This window comes from Lytechinus pictus, chromosome 5 (assembly GCF_037042905.1).
Source record: "Lytechinus pictus isolate F3 Inbred chromosome 5, Lp3.0, whole genome shotgun sequence".
Lineage (NCBI taxonomy): Eukaryota > Metazoa > Echinodermata > Echinoidea > Temnopleuroida > Toxopneustidae > Lytechinus > Lytechinus pictus.
In genome coordinates this window covers 8,557,654-8,583,892 of record NC_087249.1, presented here as the reverse complement: position 1 = coordinate 8,583,892, position 26,239 = coordinate 8,557,654, and the positions used below count along the sequence as shown (strand labels likewise).

The 26,239-nt window shown below is 36.1% G+C and overlaps 3 protein-coding genes across 3 annotated transcripts in view; 2 read left to right on the top strand and 1 right to left on the bottom strand.

Moving 5' to 3' along the window:
- The window catches only part of LOC129262472 (unconventional myosin-Ie-like), an 86,127-nt gene that overhangs the window by 31,923 nt on the left and 27,965 nt on the right, over window positions 1–26,239 (top strand). The window contains exons 8-12 of the mRNA XM_054900595.2: window positions 1,007–1,110; window positions 6,372–6,504; window positions 22,343–22,539; window positions 24,128–24,295; window positions 24,837–24,920. Of these exons, the coding sequence (XP_054756570.2) occupies window positions 1,007–1,110; window positions 6,372–6,504; window positions 22,343–22,539; window positions 24,128–24,295; window positions 24,837–24,920 (686 nt within the window). The remainder of the gene's footprint in view (window positions 1–1,006; window positions 1,111–6,371; window positions 6,505–22,342; window positions 22,540–24,127; window positions 24,296–24,836; window positions 24,921–26,239) is intronic.
- LOC129282128 (mediator of RNA polymerase II transcription subunit 15-like) lies at window positions 7,789–15,715 on the top strand. Its single transcript, XM_064099759.1, has 5 exons — window positions 7,789–7,873; window positions 11,765–11,866; window positions 13,106–13,271; window positions 14,002–14,120; window positions 15,179–15,715. Exons 1-5 carry the CDS (start codon window positions 7,847–7,849, stop codon window positions 15,617–15,619), a joined length of 855 nt encoding a protein of 284 aa, XP_063955829.1. The 5' UTR covers window positions 7,789–7,846; the 3' UTR covers window positions 15,620–15,715.
- LOC135154232 (putative nuclease HARBI1) lies at window positions 14,833–21,911 on the bottom strand. Its single transcript, XM_064099758.1, has 4 exons — window positions 21,403–21,911; window positions 17,598–17,864; window positions 17,003–17,139; window positions 14,833–16,243 (listed from the first exon to the last, which is right to left on the bottom strand). The coding sequence occupies exons 1-4, from the start codon at window positions 21,808–21,810 to the stop codon at window positions 15,955–15,957; spliced, it is 1,101 nt and encodes a 366-aa protein (XP_063955828.1). The 5' UTR covers window positions 21,811–21,911; the 3' UTR covers window positions 14,833–15,954.

The window sequence follows — 26,239 nt, the reverse complement described above, 5'->3', positions numbered from 1 at the left end:
ACGGGTCCCTGGTCTTCCTGCAGGTTCCATGACAATTGCTCCATTCTAAATTCCACACACTAATGGAATGACCAACTTCAGCCCCGGATTTAACACTATACCCTAAACCTAAACCTAAATACAAACCCCTATGGCAACCCTAACCTTAAGCCTATACATGTATCTTAGACGAAATAAAGCCCAGAACAATTATCGCCAGAGAAATTCTCACTGGAGCAAATGTCATGTCACCTTCCTGCAATCATAGGGAAGTAATTGTATATGAATTAACTTTCAGATTACCTATATTTAGACTTAACTTAAAATGTACATGTAGGATACAAAATCATACAACTACACAAGAAATTATTTGTCCCATAAATATAGTTTCCAGTTTCATTTTGTAACGTGTGGAATCGCATAATCAAAAGGTTTGATATATTTCTTGTGCATGTAATGTTGGTCTATGTTGTAAACAATGCATTTTTATCATTTCCTTCAAATAAATATTGCTGCTATAATTTATAAACAAATAAAACTGAAGGTCAGAAATGCCATTTGGGACTGAATTACTTGAACTACTTTCATAAAATATATGTAGATTTTTATTGTAGTATTCTATTTTACATAACCATTTTCTCTTTAGCTACCTTTTACTTTCCATTAGAGTTAATGTTTTATACATGCTTTCGAGGCTTTATTATGCTTTGTGGAGCGTTGTGGCCCAGTGGATTAGTCTTCTGACTTTGAAACAGAGGGTCGTGGGTTCGAATCCCAGCCATGGCGTAATTTCCTTCAGCCAGAAATTTATCCACATTGTGCTGCACTCAACCCAGGTGAGGTGAATGGGTAACTGGTATGAAGAAATTCCTTGAATGCTTGAGCACCTAGGCAGCCCACCAACAGCCGGGGTAATAATAATAGCAGGGCTCGCTGGGAGAACAGTTTTCAGAACTGAAGTGGCTTCCATGGGTAAATGTACCTATATTATTATTATTATATTCATTTTTTTATTAATAATTTTCAGAGGGACTTGGTCTGACCACACCAGATTATTACTACTACTTGAACCAGAGTGGGGAATATAAAGTGGATGGACTGGATGATGTTAAGGAATACCATGATACACTGGTACGTATTCAAAACCATGATAGTGGCAGTTGCGAAGAAAGTGATGATGACGATGATGATGACGATGATGATGATGATGATGATGATGATGGTAGATGATGATGAGGATAGTAATTATGAAATTGATGATGACAATGGTGATGATTATGATTTTGATGATGATAATGATGATGAACCTGAGTGGTGCTTTTACAGTGGGTGGATTGGATGCTGTTATATAAAGGGATACAATTTTGTATTTGCAACAATATATTGTCATCTAGATGATGATTGTGATGTTAGTAGTGGCTGAGGTCATGATCTGATGAATGTAATGATGATGATGACAATGACGACGATGATGACGCAATGGTGACGATGTTGATGAAAGTGGCATTGATTCTTATGTTAATTAAAAAATGTTGGTGATGATGGTGACTGAAAGCTTTCTGAAATAAATACAGACTGTAAAAATCTATAACTCAGCATATTTGACATAATTTTGGAAGAAATTTAACTATCTTGAAGGTACAGTATGTGCATTATGGAATCGCCCCAATCAATAAAGCAGTGACTCTAATACCAATTTGTCCACTCACCTCCCACTTCACACTTAAAGATACTATCAATATCATTTTGACACTAGAGGTGTTTCCCTTCTATCTTGTATCCAGGATTCATTCTAAAGTGGTACTAATTATAGTAGAAAGTAGATGAATAGTGATGAATTAGGTTATATATGAGCTGAAGTAACATGCATGATCCACCCTCAAAGCTTACAAGTCTAAAGTTGATTGTCAACAGAACAAGTTGATAATTTACATTTGCATCATTTTTGGCACAGTTCTTGATATTAATTGTCTACAAAGTTCCTGGGTTACCACTTCCCTGTACATGAAAATTTTAATGTACAGTGCGTCTCAAAAAAACTATACACTTTTGAAATGGCTGCCAAATGAAAAATATATCACTTAGGGAGAAAACACTTGCATATAATGAAGCCAATAAAGTCAACTTTCAAATGACACCAAACAGTGGGAAAACTATTCATGCTTGAGCGAGCACTGCCCACTGAAACAAAGGGTATGAAAATTAGGGTGGGCAGGAATTAGCCTTCCAATTTCTTTCAGTTTTTGAGATGCGAGTCCATTGGAACTTGCAAAGTTGAGGGTGTTTTGATAAATCAATGATCTAGCATTATCAATTTAGGTTTTTAGAGCAAATTTCAAGAATTATTAAATTGAAATTTAATGCATGAATGAACATGAAATAAAATTTTTCACTTTTTCAAGTGGATCTCAGCAATATGTTCATGGAAGTCAGAATAGGGATAGGAATTAGGTGGGGGAAGTAGGTTGACGGGATATGGGTCAACAGAACACTTACCCCCCCATCCCTCCCCCTCTCTCTCTCTACCCCTTTCACCTCTCCTGAGAGACTAGCCTTTGCTAGGGTGAGCAGGAATTAGCCTATCAGTTTTTTTTAGAGGCGAGTCCTTTGGAACTTGCAAAGTTAAGGGTGTTATGCTAAATTATTGAAGAATTGAGATTAGTTTTTGTTTCTTAAGCAAATTTCATTAGTTACTAAATTGAAATGTGATGCATGAGTAAACAGGAATTGTAATTTTAGTGTAGCATTTTTAGTTTATTATGTGGATCTTAGCAAATGTGCTTGTGAGAGTCAGAGTAATGTGTTGGTACCTGTTACATGCAAGGGGGTGAGATAGGGTAAGACTGGGTTAAAGGGGCATTCTTCTTTGCGTTCTCTTACAAATTACATGTCATGTACTCACCCCCGCCTTCCACCCCCTTTCTTTCTCCTGGATGGTATTTAAAACTTAAATGCCAAGTGAATTATGGTTGACGGGTCTTTCTTTTCCATTAAATGATTATTAAGAACTTGACTTATTATGATGATTTATGAAATAATTTATTGAAAAAGCTGTATGTTTGATTGATAATTTATTGAAAAAGGTGAATATTTGATTGATCACATTGATTGAGTTGATTTCCTAACAGATTGTTGATTGAATGATTGATAGGTAAAAGTTGATGACCTAATTTTCAGAATTTATTATCAAATTGACAGTACGCTCTGCACTTAATGCGTACATGTAATAGCAATCAGTCTCAATCTCAACAGGAGGGGGGAGGGACGGACCTGTAGGAGGGAGGCTAAACGTTCTGTTGACCCTTTTCCCATCAGCTTACTTCACCCACTGAAGTCGTTTCTTACCCCTATTCTCCTGACTCCAATGAACACACTGCTGAGACCCACATTGTAAAGTTAAAATGATGCACTAATGATTGCAATTCACGCTCACTCATGCATGGAATTTCAATTTGATAATTCATGAAATTTGCTCTAACAATTTAAATTGATAATGAATGACCATTAATTCATCACAACACCCTCAAGTTTGCGAGTTCCAAGGGACTCGCCTCTCAAAAACTGAAAGAAACTGAAAGGCTAATTCCTGCCCACCCTAATTTCCATACCCTTTGTTTAAGTGGATAGTGCTCACTCAAGCATGAATAGCTTTCCAACATTTTTGTGTCATTTGAAAGATGGCTTTATTGGCTTTCTGTATATATAAGTCTTTCCCCCAAAGTGATATACTTTTTATTTGGCAGCCATTTCAAAAGTGTATAGTTTTTTGGGGGACACACTGTATTGTTAAATGGAGGAGTAGATCTCATTTAAATTAATCACAGCTTAATGTATGTGACTTGAGAGTTTCTATTAAAAAAAATTAGTAACAAAACATTTCTAGATATGAATTAAACCTGGGTCAGTTTTGCTCGAGTATGTGTATATCAAACAGCTAATATGCATTGTGAAGATAATACATGTACATATACTGTATATGTACCTCTTGTACTAGGAAATGCCCCGGTGATTGTTGACATGTGTATGTCACTGTCTTGTAGAAGTGACACGTCGAACACAATTGTTGGGACAGAATCGGAGGATTAAATCCTTTAATCTTAGGTTTTTGGCAATTACTTTTTATGAAATTCTGTTGAGATGTTTGGGTATGAACCAATACTTACCTAGATAAGTCTGTATGATTCATATATCATCTTCATACAGAGGTAAACTGAACGATTAAATGCGTATAAGAAGATTGAAAGGGGTATACATTTGTAGGTATGGAGATGGAGGGTGAGGGGGGGTGGAGCTAAATAGAGAGTTAGAAAGTAGAAAGATAGATCTTGGGCCTGTTACATAAAGGCTTAAACCCAAGGTAACTTTGTAATTATGACAACTGCTATTAAAACATGGCCCACCAACCAAATCTTACCAAGGATTATATGGAAGTTGCATTAATGACAAAGTTACAACAGAACTAAATGAGATTGATCCGTGTAAAAGATTAAAATCGGATTGATGGAGATACATGTAGGGAGATAGATGGGTAGATAATTGATTGAAAGCTAGAGGGGGGGGGGGGGTGTCTTGTTATGACAGGTTTTTGTGGCATTTCATTATTTTCAGGAGGGAGAAAATTGGTAATAACTTCTGATAGTTGAATTCCATTTCATATTATTAATTTTCTAGTTGCCCAGCATTTTCTCATATTTTGCTGTTCTTTTCTAGATCTTTGTTTTATTGGGAAATATTTCTATCAAGACCTAATTAATATTAATTTATTTATTAATTCAATTGGGCAGGGCCTGACCTTTACTTTTTTCTTAGGGAGCCAGCCGGGCTCCTCAAGCACTTTTTTAGGGAGCCCGCAAGGGTTTTAAGGAGCCCAAGTTTATCACTTTTTTGCATAGTACTGGTCATTACCTGTTAAAAGATTAAATAAAGCACACCATTACGATACTTAAAAAAAAATAATCATCAGCACCAGGTGTATTTATTCAGGGTAAATCAGATTTTGACACCCCAACACACTGAGACACCGGTATACAACATCACAAACACAAAAGTAAATGCTTTTTTCCATTTTTAATGCCCCCCCCCCTAAAAAAAAAATAGAGGAAATAAATACATTAAAAAAATGAATAAATATAAAAATATAGGGAGAGAGTCTGATCTGCTAATAATAAATTATGATAGATCTAGAACTCTAAATTTTTTTTTTTTTCATGCTTAGAATCATGGATGTGGGTTGGTGTGTGTTTGTGTGGGTGTGACTGTGCGATGGTCTTGGATATACATGTATATGTTAAAGAAATTAATTCATCATCTAATTTCTACTCCATAATATCGTGTTTATATCAGTACAAAACCACACAGGCTAAGTATGTCACATGTAGGCACATGTTACATGTACATATACCCTAACTTTTCCTGCAGTTCTTTGAAAACGCAGATCTCCACGAAAATTGCATTTCTCTATGGGGGAGTCTAAATTCGGTGAAAAAGTATTCATTAATAACTTAAATATATATAACAATGAAGAAACCATCCATCTTTATCCGTAGTTTTCAAAAATAAACCTGACATGTAAACTCTATCTGAAACAGAAAATCACCATCATTTAGGCCTTTACTGACCGAATTGTCCCCCAGAGCTCAGGCAGAGAGAGAAAGCTCAGAGTTGCACAGGTGTCAGTGCGTGCGTGAGTAAAATTCGGCGGCCTCCTAAAATGTGCCTTGTTTGATGATTTACTGTCTGATATTTACCCCCTCCTTTGAAAAAATGAAACAAATTATTTTTCAGTAATAATTCACTACCGAGGTAAGTTATTTTGGATGTTAATAGGCGCCGTTTTGACAAGCAGAGCCGAAGTCTACATGACACAGAATCATGATATCCCAATGGGAAATGTGTGCATTGGAAATTACACACGGCGTTAATGATAATGGACCCCTGTACTCGCACTGGTGTAGCCCGAATTTTTTTTTCCATAGGTGCCGTACCATTATGTGTGGAAAACGTGGTACAAGAAAAAAGACGCAGCTAAGCAATTTGAAACTGTCGCTAATATCGCTATTTTCAAGGTTTGTTATGATTTTGAAAACATAATTTAGACTTTTAAAGCGTGGATTAGCGTGCTGGTAAGAAATTGCTTTTTTGATGGCTGCCACTAGAAAATCTTAGGGAGCCCATCGGGCTTTTTCAATTACTTTCTAAGGAGCCCGCAGAGGTTTTAGGGAGCCTTTTGCCACCGGGCTCCCGCTAAAATCGAGCCCTGTTGGGATTTATGATTTACAAAGCTTACCAATGCACTCACTTTTGTCCATCATTTGTATATTCATGTATTTGTTTATCCATTTTACACATTACCCTTGAATCAGAAGTGTCACTTTTTGTCACATTTATTTCAGAATGCCATGTCTGTGATTGGAATCTCGGAAGATAATCAAGAGAATGTCCTCTCCTGTGTAGCTGGTATCCTTCACCTTGGCAACATTGTCTTTATAGAGAAGGATAACTATGCCGTCATTCACGATGATGAGTGTAAGTTGAAGATTCAAGATATTTCCGTTTCTGTTTCTGTTTATGGTAACTCCTTCGGGAACTCGACAGGACAGCTTTTTTTGCTGGTAAACGCCAAGCCGGTATTACCAATTACCTATGAAACATTTTACGTCTATGTTAATCAGTCATAGCGGCTGACGTTATAGAAGACAGATATTACTCTCGGGTCTTTTTTATCAAAGTGGAGACAATGGCAGAGTGGGGATTCAAACTCACAACCTTGTGATTATGAGGTCAATGCTCTAACCACTGGACCACACGGCACATGTGTAAATTCCACACACTAATGGAATGACCAACTTTAACCCTGGATTTAATACTATGCACTATCCTAGACCTACCCAGTAACCCTAAACCTAGCATAAAACCCTATTGCAACCCTAACCCTATATCTGAGATGAAATATAGCCCAGAGCAATTGTCGCGGGCAAATGTCGTGTCACCATTTCTACCATAATCATTAATATAATAATTTCATATTTGTATGTAATAATGTCAGGGAAAATTTTGAAATAAAACAATCAGGGCCCCATTACACAAATGTTCGCAATCAATCGCTAAATGAACTGGCCTATCAAGATCATTGTTGCATGGGCATTTTGCTCAGTAGACTGACTAGGAACCAATCAGAATTGCTCTTTCAAATTAGCGATTATTCACATATCCTTTTAGTTACTGGGCCCTGTACTTTCTGTGATCTCCCCACTATTTTTATTATGGGTATGTGTTTGTATATTGTATTATATTGATTTGTAATATTTTTTGTAAAGTGGAAACAAATTTAATTGAATCTCTTATTTTGACTTTAACGTTGTAGTTCAAATTTGTAAATTGATCTAGACAGTTGTCTACACAAAGGGTCATAAAGTCTGGAAAATGATCTGAATTTTACAGTCTGGGGATTGAAGCTATGATTGCATAACCCTCAATCAGGCCAACTTGATCAATCATGCATGGAACAGTGCATTGCTTGAGCGTCAAAACCTTCTCAACTTCTGTAAGAGTCAGCGCGGCTAGGTTTCAAGTTTTGTCGGTGACAAACTGCAAAACTCCTAGGGGGGCGTTTCATGAACATTTCCCGTCTGACATCTTGTCAGATCCGACAACTACGTCATCGTCTGACATCTTGTCAGAACTGACCAAAAAACCGTTTCATGAAGCTCGCAGCGGCCGTCTGACATCTTGTCAGACGGTTTTAATTATTACATCGTAGTGAACGAGCCTACTGACCAATTAGGCTCCGCCCCAAACTGGCGGCAAAGAAAAACATTAAAAATTCTCGCGATCGTACCCTTCTGCTGCTGCTGCTGTCTGAGCAAAGATGGACACGAACACAGAAGAACCGACGGTAAGTACAGTTTTTGAAAGTATTTGAGCCGATAAAATGAAAATAATGATATTACTTCTGCATATTGGCCTGTATATTTAGATTGCCTTGATACGGAATGGTATTGGAGCAACAGTTTAGAGGCATGAAATTGGTGCGAGAAGACTCATTGTGGTCCCACCAATGCCTTTCTGTGTTTTTTTTTACTTTCGCGAAAATGATGGTACGCGAGCTCGACAATTCTAACTTGTACTTGTACTAGTTGTAGTTGTAGTTGTACTAGATCTAGACTAAAGTAACCCCTGTGTGGTGAAATAAATTGGGAATAATGTTTGGTTTTTTTTCTCTTGTTTGGGGGGGATAAATCAAATGCGTGATTTGTTTTGACAATGAATGTAGTAGAATGCATTCTTTTAATTATTTTTTCTGAATTAAAAAGAAAGTCTGTGACTATCTATGCCTATGGAGATGGAGATTGCCATCAATCTCAGTTTTCCACCAAAAGAGGTTGTCATAAATATCTACCTAAAATTAAAGAGGTTTTTTGGCATAATTGTACTTGATGCCCCCAGGGGACATCAACGTTTTTACCTTTTGGTACTCCTTGATTTCCCGATGATTCTTCGTTACCAAAATGTAAACATTTCTTTTCTCACTATAAAAAAAAATAGAAAGTAGTTCTGGTTTGCGCTAGCGCACCCCATATGAGATGCGAGTACAAATGCGCAAACAGGTGCATCTAGATGAGCGCGCATCCTTGCCTCCTCATCTAGCCTCTTATATTACTTGCACTTGATGCCCCCAAAATTGATGAAAGCAGTGATCCGGCGAGTAATCCTAGAAGTGTTGACAAAATTAACCTTGATAGCTAGAGAATAAACTCTCTATTATTACTTGTACTTGATGCCCCCAAATTTTCCAGTTATTCAGCACGTTAATTCAGAAGTATACATTCCACTAAACCCATTTCCCCTCTTTTTCTAATTTCTAGCCGCGCAAGCCTTCATAACATCGTCGAAACGAATAAACCTTGTTGGCTAAATTAACCTTGTTGGCTAAATTAACCTTGATAGCTAGAGAATAATCTCTCTATTATTACTTGTACTTGATGCCCCCAAAAATTTCAAAAAAATTAACCGTGTAGCTAAAATTAACCTTGTTGGCAAAATTAACCTTGAGAGCTAATGTAACCTTGAGAGCTATAGCTCGTCTCTCTTATATTACTTGCACTTGATGCCCCCAAAAATTTCAACAAAATTAACCTTGTAGCCAAAATTAACCTTGTTGGCGAAAGTAACCTTGATAGCTAATGTAACCTTGAGAGCTAAAGCTCGTCTCTCTTATATTACTTGTACTTGATGCCCCCAATTACTTTATTTGTTGCGCGATCAACTGAACCACGCGCGGATGGATATCAACTCGCCGATGATAAACAGGGTCGGGTCGAGGATCCACGAATCAAGGTAAAAAAGTTGATGTCCCCTGGGGGCATCAAGTACAATTATGCCGGTTTTTTTAGCGCTCTGGTGAATAAAAAAAAAAGATTCCCCAAAGACCCAAGTCTAGAAAATCAGAACTTAATCAATGGCAACTGATTTTTTTATTGTCACAAAGGGTATTTTAAAGACTTTTTGAGTGTGTGTTGTATGATGCATAGATTCATCACATACAGGGTGGTTGCAGAGTGCACATGGTCTAGGCCTAGACATAAAAAGCTGTCAGATTCTGGGGATTTATTAATAATTTCTAACATTTAACTATCATCCCCACAGAGTTTTCCAAACTCGATCGCACTTTATCTTTATGGAGCACCTCGTCCTTGAATGTAATACATTGGATAAATGCTCTACGTGAGATCTATGAGTATTATTAATAGATGTAACGTAGACCACTTATCCAATGTTCACCCATAAATATTATGATAATCTTGTCCTCAGTTAGAAACCAATGTGTGTTAAAATTACATGAATAAGATTGTCAATGTTTGACTTATTTCTCTTGATCTAGAATGGATAAATGCTTGATTTCTTGGCACAGTCAGATTTTACTACAGTAGATTCTAATTCATCATAAAAAAATATGTCTTGGCCCAAAACTAAATTGGATTCTTAAAATTTTTTTTCTCTTCTAATTAGCCTCTAAAGCAGGGATTCTCAAATGGTGGCGCGCGTGCCACTTGTTGAGCACCGAGCCTTGTGGAGTGGCGCTTGGGAGCCGGTTTAAAAAAAATAAAAATAAGGAAAAATTGGGGAGAAAAAATGTATCTACCAGTAACATGAGGATTTGGTGATCATTTTAATACAAAGAGAAAACAAAAAATCTTTACTTGAAACTTAAGTACTTATTGATTTCCTCAAATTTTGTCAAATTTAGCACTCAATAATTCTTATAATGGAGGATCGATGGTGTTCTTTTTATTTATTCTATGCTGTACAAAGTTTATGTGCCACACAAGTGATTTGAAAGCCCCGCTTGTAGGATTTCTATTTCTACGGCGAATAATTTTGCATTTCCAGAGTATACGTTTTGGTTAAGAGTTAAACATCAAATAATATGATATTCAAAGGACATCCTGATAATAACAGATAATGAATTAGGGACATAATAAGCCAAAACTTTGTTTTTGAATCCGATTAAAATCCGAAGTTGTAAAAGTAAAATATGCTCAATGTATTGCCTGCCACGATTGCCTGCATGCACTCTTGTTTAACACGAGTTGTAGAGAGAGAGGGGGGCAGTTTTTGGCGTTAGTGCAGTGCAACGCCTAATTTTCAGCCCATGGAAAATCAGGGACTGTAAATTCAGCCACTGGCGTACAGATTGGGGTGGGGATTGGGGCCCTAAAGTGTTTCAAGGACAAGGGGGGAAAAGGAGAAAAGGAAAGGGAAAGAGTGGAATATTGCATTATTTTCTTAATATTATGTCAAAATATAGATTTTCGTATTGAAAAGTTCAACATTTTTGCTTCAGCTGCCATATCTAGCCCCCTCATTTTCTTTTTACTCATTACGCCACTTGCTTCAGCCAATAGATCTGGTGCAGAACAGTCTGAACTAGTTGTTTCATTGGTATGTTGTGAAAAAGTCATTAATCATTTTTCTTTTAATAAATATAATGTGTAGTTTGTTGGCGTTGGTATTTTCTTCTGTTGATATTAATTAAAGCCCCTCTGGGCAATTTAAAAGGCCTAATATTCCAAAACTTATGGGGGCTCTGCCCCCTCGACCCCCACCAGGGGCCTCTAGACCCCTTCTAAAATACTTTGCTGGTTTGCGTAATGGATAGTGGCGCATTACAGATTCTCAACAAGAAATATGGCGCTTCAAAAAAGTAATTGAGAATGGCTGCTCTAAAGAGAGTCTGTGGAGATGAAGATCTGCATCAATCTCAGTTTTCCACCCATAGAGGTCACCAAAATATGCTCAAAATGAAAGCTTTTGAGCACTCTGGACTTTCTGGTGAATAAAAATATGATTCCTAAGACTGGAACTGGGTGTTGTTGTTTTTTTTTCTTCACAAAACTCAAAAGTGATATTTTAAAGACTTATTTTAATGTATGTTAAATGTTTAATGTATGACCCACCACAGACAGGGTGGTTGCAGAGTGCAAGTGACGTAGACTTGGTCTTGGGAATCATTTTTTTTTTCATTCACCAGAGTGCTAAAAATCTTTAATTTTGTCATTTCGAGCATATTTTTGAGACAATTACCATTGTTATAAATTTAACTTCAACCTTGGAAAAATTACATGATTTTTTTTAGCAGGATGCTGAATGAGCACTTCATCATTGATATTTTTTGTAACATGAACTTTAGTGAAATTAGGTCTGATTTTGATGTATAAAATGGGCCAGTGTTCATTGTAAATTCCATCCATTCTTTATTTTTAAATTTTCCATTGTTTTGAAACAGGATGGACCGAGAGTAACATATAACGATGCCCAAGTACAGGCAATATGTTCATATGTGAGAGAGAATTACACTGAATTATTTCCATGTAGTGACAAGCCAAATGTAAGTACCACTTTATTGTAGAAACCATGACATTGTTTAATCCAAGTACCAGTTTAATTCATATGCAGACAATAGTTATTACAGGATTCTTATTTCTGTAACTTGTATCGCAATCTTCCCAATATTTCAAAGAAATTTTATTATTGCTATCAATTTTATAAGGTCAAAATTAAAGAAATAATCATCCAGAATCGAGTTTTGTTTTATGAAGGTCCCTGCAACATTCAATAGTATGCATGCAAATTATCCTATAATCCTATTCAGCTTCATCTTTTTAAATGCAAGTTATCATTTTTAATTTGTCTTTCTCAACCCTCTTTTCACCTCTTGCCATTTTCTCCATATCCTCCCAATCTTCCTCACAAAACATGTTTTGTTTCATTCAATGTTCCCAAATTGTTTTACTTGATAAATTGTATAATTGATCTTGTTTAAATTTCATTTCATATGCTTCATTAAATGAATGAATCTTGATTTGATTTTGAACTTTTAAAGTGTTTCTTGTGGTCATCAGCACAGACTTTTTATTGTTAAAAAAATATTGACATACACCTTTTTACATTTACAACATACAATGAACTAAATCTGTTTAATAAATAAAGAAATTATTAGTCTAGTAATGAAAATGGTAAAATTTATGTTCAAAATATCTAGAACATTTCATAATTTTTGTCTCGCCTGCATAGCATAGCGAGACTATAGGCGCCGCTTTTCCGATGGCGACGATAGCAGCGGCGACGACGGCAGCGTCAACAATGAAATCTTGACCAAGGTTAATTTTATGAAATGTCATAACTTAGAAAGTATATGGACCTACTTCATGAAACTTGGACATAAGGGTAACCAAGTATCACTGCTCATTCTGCACAAATTTCCAGGTCACATTATGAAGGTCAAAGGTCATTTAAGGTCAATGAACTTGGACCATGGTTAAGTTTTTTTGAAATGTCAACATAACTTTAAAAGTTTAAAGGCCTTTTTCATGATACTTGAACAAAGGATTAAACAAGTATTGCTGATTATCTTGCATCAGTGTCAGGTCACATGATCAAGGTCAAAGGTCATTTAGGGTAAATGAACGAACGTTAACCATCAGCACTGCTGCTGTATTGAATTGCGTAATGCAGGCGAGACTGCCAGAGGCGTTCCACTTGTTATTGAGTGTGTGTCATTCAGAACAAAACATCAAATTTGATAAACAAAACACAGATTTAATGCATTTTTTCGTCTACCTTTCAGACCAAAGGACGTGTTGCAGAGGCGTGGGACAGGGCAGCCACCACATTGATGAGTGGTGGTCTGCCCATTTCTAATGCCAAGAAGGCCCCTGGTGTGCACCTCCGTGACCTATGGCACAAGATGGTGTCGAGGGCCAAAAAGTACCGTGATGACCGTTCACGTACAGGTAAGATTGAGACATATTTCACGAACCTTGGTTACATTTTGAAATTATTGTAAGTTCTACATTTGAACACTTTGAATGCCCGTCGACAATGGGTGATTTCAAGTTTGGTGTTGGCCTTGGTGTTGGTGTTAGTGTTGAAATTTCGATTGCTTCCCCTAGCTCCAAAACTTATTCAGAGTTTGTAAAACTGATCCAGATCACATTATTGACATCTCAACAACTAGTGAGTGACTTTTCGGGACCATCCTCATTTTATGTTTGGTGTTATAATTGTGTAAAAATTGACCCAACACCAACACCAAAAGGTCAACACTGAACTTGAAATCACCCAATATGTGTCCTGTTGTAACAATTTGTTTTTTCCTTGTGAATTTATTCATCGTAGGATTTTAACAAGTATTGGTTCATATAATATAGAATAATAGAAATACAAAAATTCCATGCTTGTTGATGAAATTGATTGATCATTGGAACCTTTGTAATGTTGTATCCTGTGCAAATTTGATTACTGTTTGTGCCAATTAGAATGCTGTTCATGTTTAATTGAATTAGATTTTCCTAAAAGTCAATCACATGTTGAAATCAAATGGACCTTAAACATTTGCTAAATAATTTTGATAGACATTGACAATTGATTTCACATCATAATGAAGGAACTTTCATTTATCCCAACGATAAGTTCATGAAGTTAGCAGGAAAATCCTTTAAACACATTAACTCATCTTAATAGGTGGTGGCCCTCGACCCAGGTTCCATCAGCGCCATGAAATGGTCATGGAGGTGCTACCTAAACCTGCATGCATGGGCTTTCTTGGCCAAGAGAGCGAAGGAGGGAATTTAATTGCCTTAGTGAGTAATCATTTCTAATGCTTCATTTGCAACTCTTCTGTCATTCATATATTTCATGTATCCTCTGTATATTTCTTCTTCTCTTCTTACAATGGAAACAGAAACTTTGTCTGCAAACATACACCACCAGTTCTTGTGAAAACAATTACATAAGAATGCAAGAGTGGTGCCAAAGCACACCTGTGAATCTTGTACTACTTATTCTTCTCTTTCTCCTTTTCAAATCTACCTTTTGCTCTTGTTCATCTCCTAGATCTTCAATATTTACATTTCTATATTTGTTATAAAAATGAGGAAAATTGCCCGCTTTTTTGGGGGGAGGGGGGTACCTTTTAAGAAGCCTAGATTCCCTCCCCCCTAAATAAAACAAAAATTATGCATGTTGTAAATTGTAGTTTTACCATTTGATAAAACTAGTAAATTTTATGATCTGTGCAATCTCCCCTCCCAATTTCTCTCTTTCTCTCTTTCTTTTTTTGAAATTTTCCAATAGAAAGGGCATATTATCGCTTTACCCTAGAGACACCATTTTTTCAGTTTTCTAAAATGCAAATCTTGATGTTCTAAACATCAAAGTTTACATTTTCATTAGACATTTTATGAACATGTCACCCGGTATACAGATACTTTTTTACTTGAAGAATAGATAGTGAAAGCAGCGTTAATTCGTAGATACTGCTTTGAACTGATTTTTTTTTCTGTTTACTTTCTTAAATTGCAAAAAATTAGATTTGCATGTTCTTTCTATGTTCCTCAAACTCTTTCATTTTATTCATCACAGAAAAATGGAGTCTCTACAGCTTTCTTACTTAAAAAGGATGTAATGAAATTAGACCTTAAATGACACACAAAAAAAATGATATTTGTAATATTCTTATGAAAATATCAATTTAATGATACATGCACTATTAACGATGATCTACAGTAATAAATCTTTTTTTGGATTAATAAAAAATATTTACAAAGTCTAAATGAGTTTTTGTTTTTTCATTGCTGATTAAAAAGTCTCTGTATTTCAAAGGTAAAAAAATTAACATTTTACTGTATTTAAATTTCAGCTAACGAATACGGAAGACTTTGATAACATGGAAGAGCAATATCAGACAACACGGCAGCATCAACAACAGCAGCAGCGGCAGCAACAACAGCAACAACACCAGACACAGCAACAACAGCAACAACACCAGACAGGGCAACAACAGCAACAACACCAGACACAGCACCAGACCCAACAACAACACCAGTCACTCCAGACCCAGCAACAGCAAGTGCAACCTTTGAATGAACACCATCAACAAGATCAACGGCAAAAACCACAGCATTCTAACCTTCGACAAGTGCGAAAAAGGAAAGCAGATTATCAGTGGGAGTTGCTGGAGTGTGAAAAGGAAAAGCTAGGTGTAATGAGGCAGAGACTAGAGGTTGAGAGAGAAAAAGTTCAAGTATTGAAGCAAATATTTAACAAACTTAGTGGCAATGTGTCAGAGAATGAATCATAATTCCATAAACAATTTTGATAGAGTAAAGAAAGTAATAACTATAAAGACCAATTTTGGAATAGTTAGAACAATCACGGTTTGAATGAAAGTGATTGGAAATAATTGCATTTATCATTAAATGCACACAAAGGTACTGTGTTCTAATTTGTTTCATTAGATATGGTTTCAAATGAAAACTTACAATTGATGATTAGGAATTTTATAGCAACCAGACAATAGTAAAGGACTTTTTCTTCAAAAGTTTGGTACTTTTCCTTCAAAAGTTTGGTATTAAAACCGATGACAGATAAAGTTTGGTACAAGTAAATTTAAAGGATGACAAACTGACAGTTGATTTATGCAAAAAAACTACGAATGATGTCATCTCTAACTTGTTTTCCTGTCATGGCATCCCCCTCTTCATTGAGGTCGTTGGCTTCATCATCAGCGTCGTCGTCAACCCTCTCCTGTTCAACCTCTGGCTGCTTCATCTGCTTGCTTATGTTATGAAGGCAGGCACATGCCGTTATCACATCGCTCGCTCGTTCTGGAATCATGTTGAGCCCTCCACCAATCAGGCAACGGAATTTAGACTTCAATTGTCCGTTGACTTGTTCTATCACAACTCTGGTGCAACTGTGAGCTCTGTTTGAAAATGAGAGAGAGAGAAGATTAATAGGACTACTAATTTCCTTCTCAGAGGTCTTTTAACCCTAACTAGTTCTGTGGCCGTAGGGGGTTGATTCACCCCCCCCCCCGGCCGTTTTTGTCTCACCTGCATAGCAGAGTGAGACTATAGGCACCGCTTTTCCGACGGCGACGGCGGCGTCAATACCAAATCTTAACCTGAGGTTAAGTTTTTGAAATGACAGCATAACTTAGAAAATATATGGACCTAGTTCATGAAACTTGGCCATAAGGTTAATCAAGTATTACTGAACATCCTGCCTGAGTTTCATGTCACATGACCAAGGTCAAAGGTCATTTAGGGTCAATGAACTTTGGCCACGTTGGGGGTATTTGTTGAATTGCCATCATATCTCTATAAGTGTATTGGTCTAGTTCATAAAACGTGGAAATAAGAGTAACCAAGTATCACTGAACATCTTGTGCGAGTTATAGTAGTTTTCAAAATCAGCACTGCTGCTATATTGAATCGCGTGATGCAGGTGAGACGGCCAGAGGCATTCCACTTGTTTGTCTTAAGGAAGAAACAATGTTATCAATGATGATCTTTGGATTTTTTTTTTTTCTTGCTCCTTTACTCTTACACATGATTATTGTGAGTGAAGTTTCAAATGCCATGTTATCTGTTGTAAGATAAATATGATATTGGTATACAGTGGACAGGTAATGCAGTAGGTATTATTAACTAAGAAAATGGTGGCATTGATTGTTACATACTGATTGTATCTTCTCTCTCCTCGTGTTCTTGGCAGTGGTACCGGTGTCATTAGCCACGATTGGAGGCCGTAGCCAGAGTCCCCCAGCAACAATCCATTTAGTGCTCCTTCTCTGAAGGCCTGGGCAATTACGCTGGTCTGTTGAAATGAGAGCAAGACATTTCCTATGAAAATTTCCCCCTCAGTTCTTCTGGCATTTGTATAAAGAGTGACTAACATTGTAACTTTAGCTTCATTATTCCTCTATACCACAATTTGCTTCCTTCTGGCTTGAATTAGCAGTGGTTGTTATTGACAAAATCCCCAATCTATAGCTATGAGGTACATTTACATTTTTTAGTATTCATTGTACTGAAAATTTCTTTTTGTTCAGTATAATGTTTCCAAATTCCTAGTTATGGCTCCAGGTTCATTTTATAGCCCTACTTATGAATTCATCTAACTTTAAATAATAATAATAATATACAACATTTATAAAGCACTTTATACAGTTCAAGAATACTAATTGAGTCATGTTGATTTTTTTTTTCATGTTATCTATTTTTTTTTTTTGGGGGGGGAGGGGGAAGGGAGGATAAAAAACCTTCAAATCTTACCCTGCAAATCCTGCTATCGTGCGTAGATCCAGGCCATCGAGCAGAAATGCTTGTTATCTCATACAGGGCATTGCATGTTAGTTGGACATTTATACTGTAGAAGCCCTTTCTGTTTACATAGAGATGTTCGGCTGCTCCTAGGGGGACTCCATTGATCCGAACATGAGTACCGTCAATAGCCCCAACCACGTTGGGAAAGCTTGCCAGGAGGAAGAAACGTCTTTGGGTATCACGCACTTCTTCTTGTGTGCAGGGAAATTTAATGAACTGTAGAAAAATGATTGATAAAAAAAGAATTGTTTGAATATTCAGACTCTCTTCATTTGAGATTAAGGCTAATGAAGCTTGCCTGCAAGGTATAAGAACTTGCTTTGTTGTTTTAACCAAGTATCCGATATATTGTGTTAACAAATGAAATAATATATGTACATATATATATATATATAGATATTGATTAACTCAATCGTATGCTCATATTGTACAACATCCAGTTAGCAGGTCAATATTTGTACATAAAATTACACATGTGCTAAATGTCCAGCAAGTAAGAAATGTCTTTAAATTATTTGTAAATATGCATGATTTAGAATAATTATCAAGATGATAAAATTGAACAGAAGATATATTTTTTCAATGAAAATGTTAACAGCAAAATTCCACACTAACACTCATGTGTATTTCTTTGATGTATTTTCTTGAAATTTGAAATAATTTATTAACTGCATGCTTACTTTCACATATTGTATGTTCTACAGAAAAGTAAAACAATTGTTGTACAAACATATTTATTTGATGCAGGATACAAATGAATATTGGATATTGTTATTGAAAAATATATATTTGAATTTAACACAGTATTGTTTAAAATAGCAATATATAGTACAAGTAATATATGAAAATAAGATACATGTTTGATGATTATTTATTAATAAATTCCAATCCCAGAATTAAAGCAATTGCCTCCCTATATTTCTTTACTTTTTGGATGTTGTCTCTGTTTTGCATATGTTCCAGGTAACTAACAATTGCTGTAAATACATATTTTATGTGATGGGTAATTATAAATGATAATATTTATGAATGAATTTTGTAATACCTGTATTTGTGAATTTAAAGAAAATATTTAAAATAACTGCCAGTAGTAATTAATGAAAACATATGATGTGTAAAATGAAATTGATTAATTAATGTTAGCAATAAAATTGTATGCTGTAAATTATAATAGATAACTTGCTTGCTTCTATTCCTTTACTTTTTGCAGATGGTATAGGGGATTAGCAATGAGCTGCCTTTATTTTTCCATCTTTCATGAAAATGTTCACATCTTCTACAGTTGATATGTTCATCTTTTTATAAGTTTTGAAATAAGAAAAAAATCATTGAGTTTTTTTAAGAAACATAATTAACTTGTAACATGTAGATTTACATATCTAATAAACCCTAGAAATATGAATAATAACTTTCCAAGATATAGAGGCCCGTATTCTGAAGTCAGGTTTAAGTTAAACTCAGGTTTAAAGTTGTGGTTTAAGTATGGGAAGCCAAAAGTATCAAATTTGTTATTAAGTTGTATGTTTCTTATGTTTACTGTGCTCTTTCCTGATTCATCGATGGTGAAGCCAATAATCTTTTTATACTTCCTAGACAATTATGAATGATTTGAGAGCCAAATGAGCTGAAGTATGATATCTCTACTGTTAGTGATTTATGTAACAATTGGCTCGCCATGCTTAAACCACAACTTTAAACCTGAGTTTAAGTTAAACCCGACTTCAGAATACGGGCCAGAGAATGCAGCTTTTTGATCCACCAATGTTGGATCTTTTTCATAAAGGGCTATTGAGAATATTTCTCCCCACTGCCTGTTCACTAATTTCTTTAGTATCTTGCTTCTACCTTCTCTAATTATAACTGCATCAGTATTTCTCATTTCATATTAGAAATAAATGCTTTATTCGAGAATCAGCATCGTTAACCAGTAAACAAATATTTTTTGTTTAATTATCCAACATATCAAAATTGATTTAAAATTGAGGGTGGGATAGGTTTATAATCAATCATCATCAACATCAATCATGATCATCACTGTCGCCATCAGGGGTGTCGATCCAGAGGGAGATATGGAGATATTGGCCTAAATATAAGGTCTTGGGGCCATGGACCCCAGAAGTTTCATGATCAAAAGGAGGGTAGAAAAAAGAGAAGGAAGAAGGGTGAATATGATGTTTTTTAAAATGTCAAAATGCATCAAAAATTTTATTTATATCAAAATGTCAAAATTTTTGCTAGTTCGTTTTGCGGGTTCAATTTTTTTTTACCCCATAGGCCTACATAAATCGGGCCCCTCAAATTTGGCTAACTGTGCCACCCCACCCCGTCTAAATTAAAAAGAAAGGGAAAAGAAAATTGTGAGAACCCCCCCCCCCCCCCCCCCACCCCCAGAAGGGGGTCTTCATATTCATAGAATAAACTTGATTTCTGTCAACTTAAAAAAAAATTGACAAGCCAAAAAGAAAAAAGAAGGAAAAGTGGTCTTTAATGACTACCAAATGAAGGTGATTTTTAATCTTCCCAAAAGTAGCATACCCAACAAAAATTTAGGGGGGTTCACCCCTGTTTGCAAGGGTTGTGGATTTAGTTGTTCATGAGAAATAAATGCTGTATTTCAATTTTTGTCTTATGAGAAACCAGTTATACAAATATTTTGTAGAGAAATATGCATTGGTTTGAGATATGTCGTCATTAAAACACAAGATCAAAAGGCATGCAGGTACAAAATTAGGTGTATCAACCTCCCAGGATTTGTTTAAAATATAATTTTTATCATTATTTCTGAAGTATTCCACTGCGGCCCGAAACGACATTGAAATATTCTTCGAAATGCCGCCAGCTTTCGACCATGTGTAAACAACCCTGGACAAAATGTAAACAGTATAGGGCCTATACGGTATACAGTTGTGGTCACGACAGTCTTCCGTTCTCTGAGAACTGTTAGAACTTCGGCTTAATTGAAGAATAACCTTCCAAAATGTTCATAAACTGATGTAAGTAATACAGATCTCTAGGCATATCAACTGTTTTTATCTAACTTGAAATATTTGGAGTTTTTGGACGCAAACAGCTGCAGTCTTGCAGACATGGACGTACAGTTATACGAGTACGAGTGAGCGAGTTGTATTGACAATACTATTGACTTTTGTGTTTGCAGACGACATACAATCGCCAACAATATTTGGTATGTATGGGACTGAAGTGAAGGCTGTGCGGTGCAACGAGAAGTGAGTGCGATCGATCGATGACGATGGTCAATCGCACTCTTCTTTCCCCCATATCGACTTGAAAGAAAAAGAAATAAAATGAACGAAATACATTATATCAATCTTGCTCTCAGGATCATGACTTTTCAATATTTTAGGACCCCACTATATAACTTACTTAGTGTATTCTAGAGACTAGATCTAAGTAAAAAAAACTTTTTTTATTCATGATGGCCAAAGTTAGACTGTCTCTACGACATAGTATACCCAGTTGTTGTGTGTCCGGACAGGTTGTGTGTCCGGACGATCAATTGTAGAAAGACATTTGGAAAAATTTGAAAGCGAAGTTTCATAAATTTTTAGTACAAAATGTTAGGAAATATTATAAAGAACAAAATAGAAGATGATTACAAGTATTGAATTCATATTTTTAGTGTAATCCAAAGACAAAAAAGAAGGCTTCAAAAATATTAAGTGTCCGGACACCCGACTCCCCATCCTACTAGAACTAGATCCAAATTAATAGAAAAGGACAATTAAGAACTTACCTCATCTCTTTTAGAGCACAAAGCAAGTGTCACCCTTCTTATGACTCTTGATGCTGTTGATCTACTGCAGCCGTGGATAGTGGCTGAACTATCCAGCACAGATCCCGTGGCATAGAACCTCAGTGCTACAAAAATTTGCAGTGCTGGGGTCAGTGCATTACTCCTTTTAGTATTGTGTTTCAATTCATCACCAATATAATCAATAATGAAGCTTACACCATCTCTGGTGAATCGATATTTTCTGAACATATCTCTGTCATCGTACAGTTCAAAAGGATTGGATCTGTCGCGAAAAACACGCTCCCTATGCAGAGCGGCTCCAACCATAGCATTCACTAACGCCATCTTGGTTGTCATAGGCAGTGGACTTGTCGGATGAAATTTTGACTTGTCGGATGAAATTGGCATTTGTCGGTAGGTAAAGGGTGACCGACCAAATTCAAGATACTTGTCGGATCAAATTAGAGCACTTGTCGGATTTTTCATCCGACAAAGTTTCATGAAATGGAAAGTTGTCGGACGAATAAAAGTTGTCGGATAAAATGGGACTTGTCGGATAAAACGTCCGACAAGTCCTTTCATGAAACGCCCCCCTGGTCTCAATTCTTGTTTTGACCAAAGAGTAATCTCATTTCTTTCATCTCCCATTGCATACTGAATCCTGATGAATTCCCATAGGCTTTGTACAGGGACCACCTAGTTAAAAAAAGGCAATGGATTTATATGCAATCATTGTTGTTTTTTGTTGTCTTTTCATTAGGCAAAAAAAAAAATGAATTTTTACTGCCTAAATCTGCAACATTGGATAGATTATAACATTGCAATGAATGGGGATTTTCTAGGACTCCTTTTTTGAGTTTCCAGGGCTCTCTTGAGCATTTCTGGTGTGAAAGCGCCGCGAGCACCTAGTAATATTTATCCCTGCTCTTCATTGATACAGTTCTGGACTTCCCGTCCTACCTGCTTGGCCTGGACAAGGAAGCTTTACGTCAGAAGCTGATAAGCCGTCGCATGGACAGTAAATGGGGCGGCAAGGCCGAGTCCATTGAGGTCACACTAAACACAGAGCAAGCAGCTCACACCAGGGATGCTCTGGCTAAAGCCATCCATTCAAGACTCTTTGACTATCTTGTCAAAGTGAGTATGACCTCTAACCCTAAATCCGGCCCATGGTAATAATGGCAAATTGGCAATGCATGATATTCAAATTTGAAAAAAAGTATATTAAATGCAAAATTATCACCTAAAGTACATTTAGCAATATAACTGAGAATATGTAATTCCTTACAGTTGCAAGCTACTGAAATTATGACATTTCTCAGTGGGAGCTAATTTGAAAAAAAAAAAAAATCCTGATTTGTTTAATTTATAATTACATGCCATATTTGCATGCGCTTTACTAGGGGGTGTTTCAAAAAGCTGTTTGTAACTATTTCATGGCTATATGCATAATTTGGGTGACACAACACTTGCTGCGGTCTTAATATCTCAGAGGGCATAGGGTTCAAGTTAGGAGTGTAATACAGTGTTTTGTTCAGAATAATGTAGGCCTAATGATTAGGGTTCATTTATTTTTGGAGGTTAGATTTTATATTTTCCTTCGGAGCAATTGTCGCCAGAGCAAATGTCATGGAACCATTATTTGAAGAGTTTTTGTTAGAGTTTGATTAGGGTTATAGGAAATTCTTTTCCACTTTGTTGAAACAACATGGGAAAAAATCTTGGACAAGTACAGTTCTCCAATTCTTTCACCAATCTTTCAGTAAGTCTTGCTTTATTTATGAACACCTTGATGAAACACCCCAAGGCCGCTTTGTAGCTTTGCGCTCTTCCTCATTTTGAACAGTGTTGCATTATTTAAACTGAAGATCTCTTTTCCCCTTTGTAACCCAGTTCATTGATAGATGCAAATGGAGAATAAAAAAGATAAAAAGATCTGCCTATGTGGCTGTGAGACCTTGCAACAGAATGTCTTTGGTGGACAGTTCTGTATCAATCGTACTATAAAAAAACAACACTATGATAAGTGTTTTGTTTTTTAAATCTCATTTGATTAAGGTACCTTGTCAAAAGCCAGAGCCACATCTTTCATGCGCAATCCTGCAAGCGGCCTTCCAATACCAATTCTCACACTTCATCATCTAGACAAAACAATGGGGAATGCTGGAAATCTGCTATGAAAGGATAAATAGTGCCTTTATAGTGAAATTCCTGATAAAAGACACGGCACAGACCTTTGACAAGGTACCTAATAATGCCATGCAACAGCAGAAAAAAATGATCACAGTAAGATTTTTGGATATCCATAGCTTTGAGAGCTTCCAACAGAATGGCTTTGAACAATTTTGTATTAACTGTAATTGCGAGTTTTTACAACTACTACGCAGAAGCTTTCTGGAACGTTGAGATTGAGAATCTATAGTCTAAAGCCCTTCATGACAAAGCAGTCTTTGTTGAAAATCGGTGAATCAAAACAGCAGAGTCGTCCTGTACTCTGGACAAACAACATACATGTATTTGCATTTTTTTGTCTACTCCAAATCTTTGGATGATCTGCTGTCCTGCTTCACAAATTTTTTACAATGACCTCTAAGCTATTCATAGTGATTTGATGGGCATTTTCAGTAGATTTTCAACATTCCAGAAAGTTCCTGCGGAGTGGTTGCAAAAACTCGCTAAAACTACTTTCAAATCTTTGATAGCTACTTTTTGGTTTCTCTCTTAGTCAATAAATATTGCTATGCAGAAGAACAAGGAAGAGATCACGATAGGAGTTCTGGACATCTACGGCTTTGAGATCTTCCAACAGAATGGCTTCGAACAGTTCTGCATCAACTTTGTGAACGAGAAGCTTCAACAGATCTTCATAGAGCTCACACTCAAAGCTGAGCAGGTAAAGTGAAACGTCACAGATTGGTAAAAATTAAATATAAAAAGGTGCATACCTTGTCTTTTCTTTTCCTCTAATGTCATACATGTCCGTAATACAATAGCATTTTCCAAGTTGGCAAAACAGTGCCTTTGTCAAAAGCAAAAGGGGTTTGATGGAGTTTATATCATATTGACAATGAGCTTCTACTTAAATTTGTATTGTATGTAATGATTTATATAGGCCACCAAGTAATTTCTTAATTGGATTTTTCAAATTTGAATTTATGAAGAATGGTCATAGCTTAGTATAAAACTGAAGATGCCATGATATTTTGTTGAAGCAAAGCATAGTGAAATTAGTGATGAATTGTACATATGCACACTTAAATTCTATGTAGAACCCATTTTCAGCTAAAGCCGGGGTAATAATAATAGCAGGGCCCGCTGGGAGGACAGTTTTCAGTACTGAAGTGGCTTCCCTGTGTAAATATACCTATATTATTATTATTTCTCTGTGAAGATAACTTTAAATAATTTATTTTTAATGTTTTCGTTTTATACAGGAAGAGTATGTCTCAGAAGGTATTAAGTGGAAGCAGATAGATTACTTCAACAACAAGATCGTATGCGATCTCATCGAGAGTAAGGTATGACTTTATTGACCAGTTGTATACTGACATCTAGTGGTCCCTGGTGAAAGCCTATGGTAATTAGACAATTCGGTAGTCGGTGGGTTCTTTTGACCTTATGGTTTCCGCCAAATATCTGACTTGCACTTGTAGATGATGGACACGAAAGTAGAAGAATTCAGGTTTTTGTTAAAAAAAAAAAAAGTTTTTATAAGCAGAAATTCAATGTAAATTTTTTTTGGGAGAGATAGGATTTGGTATGTGTTGGCTCAGTTGGTAGCTCCCGTCTCACAACTGGGAGGTTCAAACCATGCAGCGTCAGACTAAAAGACGATTAAAGATGGGAGTTGCTGCTACCCTGTTTGGTATTAACTATTTAAAGGTCAAGTCCACCTTAGAAAATTGTTGATTTGAATCGATAGAGAAAAATCAAACAAACATAACGCTGCAAATTTCATCAAAATCGGATGTAAAATAAGAAAGTTATGACATTTTTAAGTTTCGCTTATTTTTCACAAGACAGTTAAATGCACAACTCAGCGATATGCAAATGAGAGAGTCGATGATGTCCATCACTCACTATTTCTTTTGTTTTTTATTGTTTGAATAAAACAATATTTAAATTTTTACAGATTTGACAATAAGGACCAACTTAACTTAACCATAAACTATTAAAATAATGGTAATTCCACATGTTCAGGGAGAAATAAAACTTTGTTTTACTTGACAAGGAGGAGAAAATTAGAATATTTCATATTTCATATTATAAAATACAAAAGAAATAGTGAGTGGGTGACGTCATCAGTCTGCCAATTTACATACCGACCAGGATGTGCATATAACTGTTTTGTGAAATTAAGCGAAACTTTAAAATGTCATAACTTATTATTTTACATCCGATTTTGATGAAATTTTCAGTGTTTTGCTTGTTGGATTTTTCTCCTTTTTTTCAAATCAACATTTTCCTGTGGTGTACTTGACCTTTAAGGGATACAGCAACGTCAATCTGGCTCTGTTCAGTGGCTGCCCTGCCCACGATCAATAGGGGAAAAAAAAATTGTACGGGATTTCTATTTCTGATTACTATTTTGAACAATAAAATTTGGATTTTAATTAATTTTTTTGTAAGGCTTGAGCTTTATTGATTACAAAACCTTTCTGTCATGGGGCCTAAGGCCAATTTCAGAAAGTGCACTTAGTTATGACCACGACTTTGTCATTAAACTACCATGGAAACCTTTGATAGGCTGCCAAGTCCTTTTACCATGGAAGTCACCTTCATGGGAAAGTTACCATAGTAATAAGTTCTCTGTGAAAGGGGCCCCTGACCTGATGAA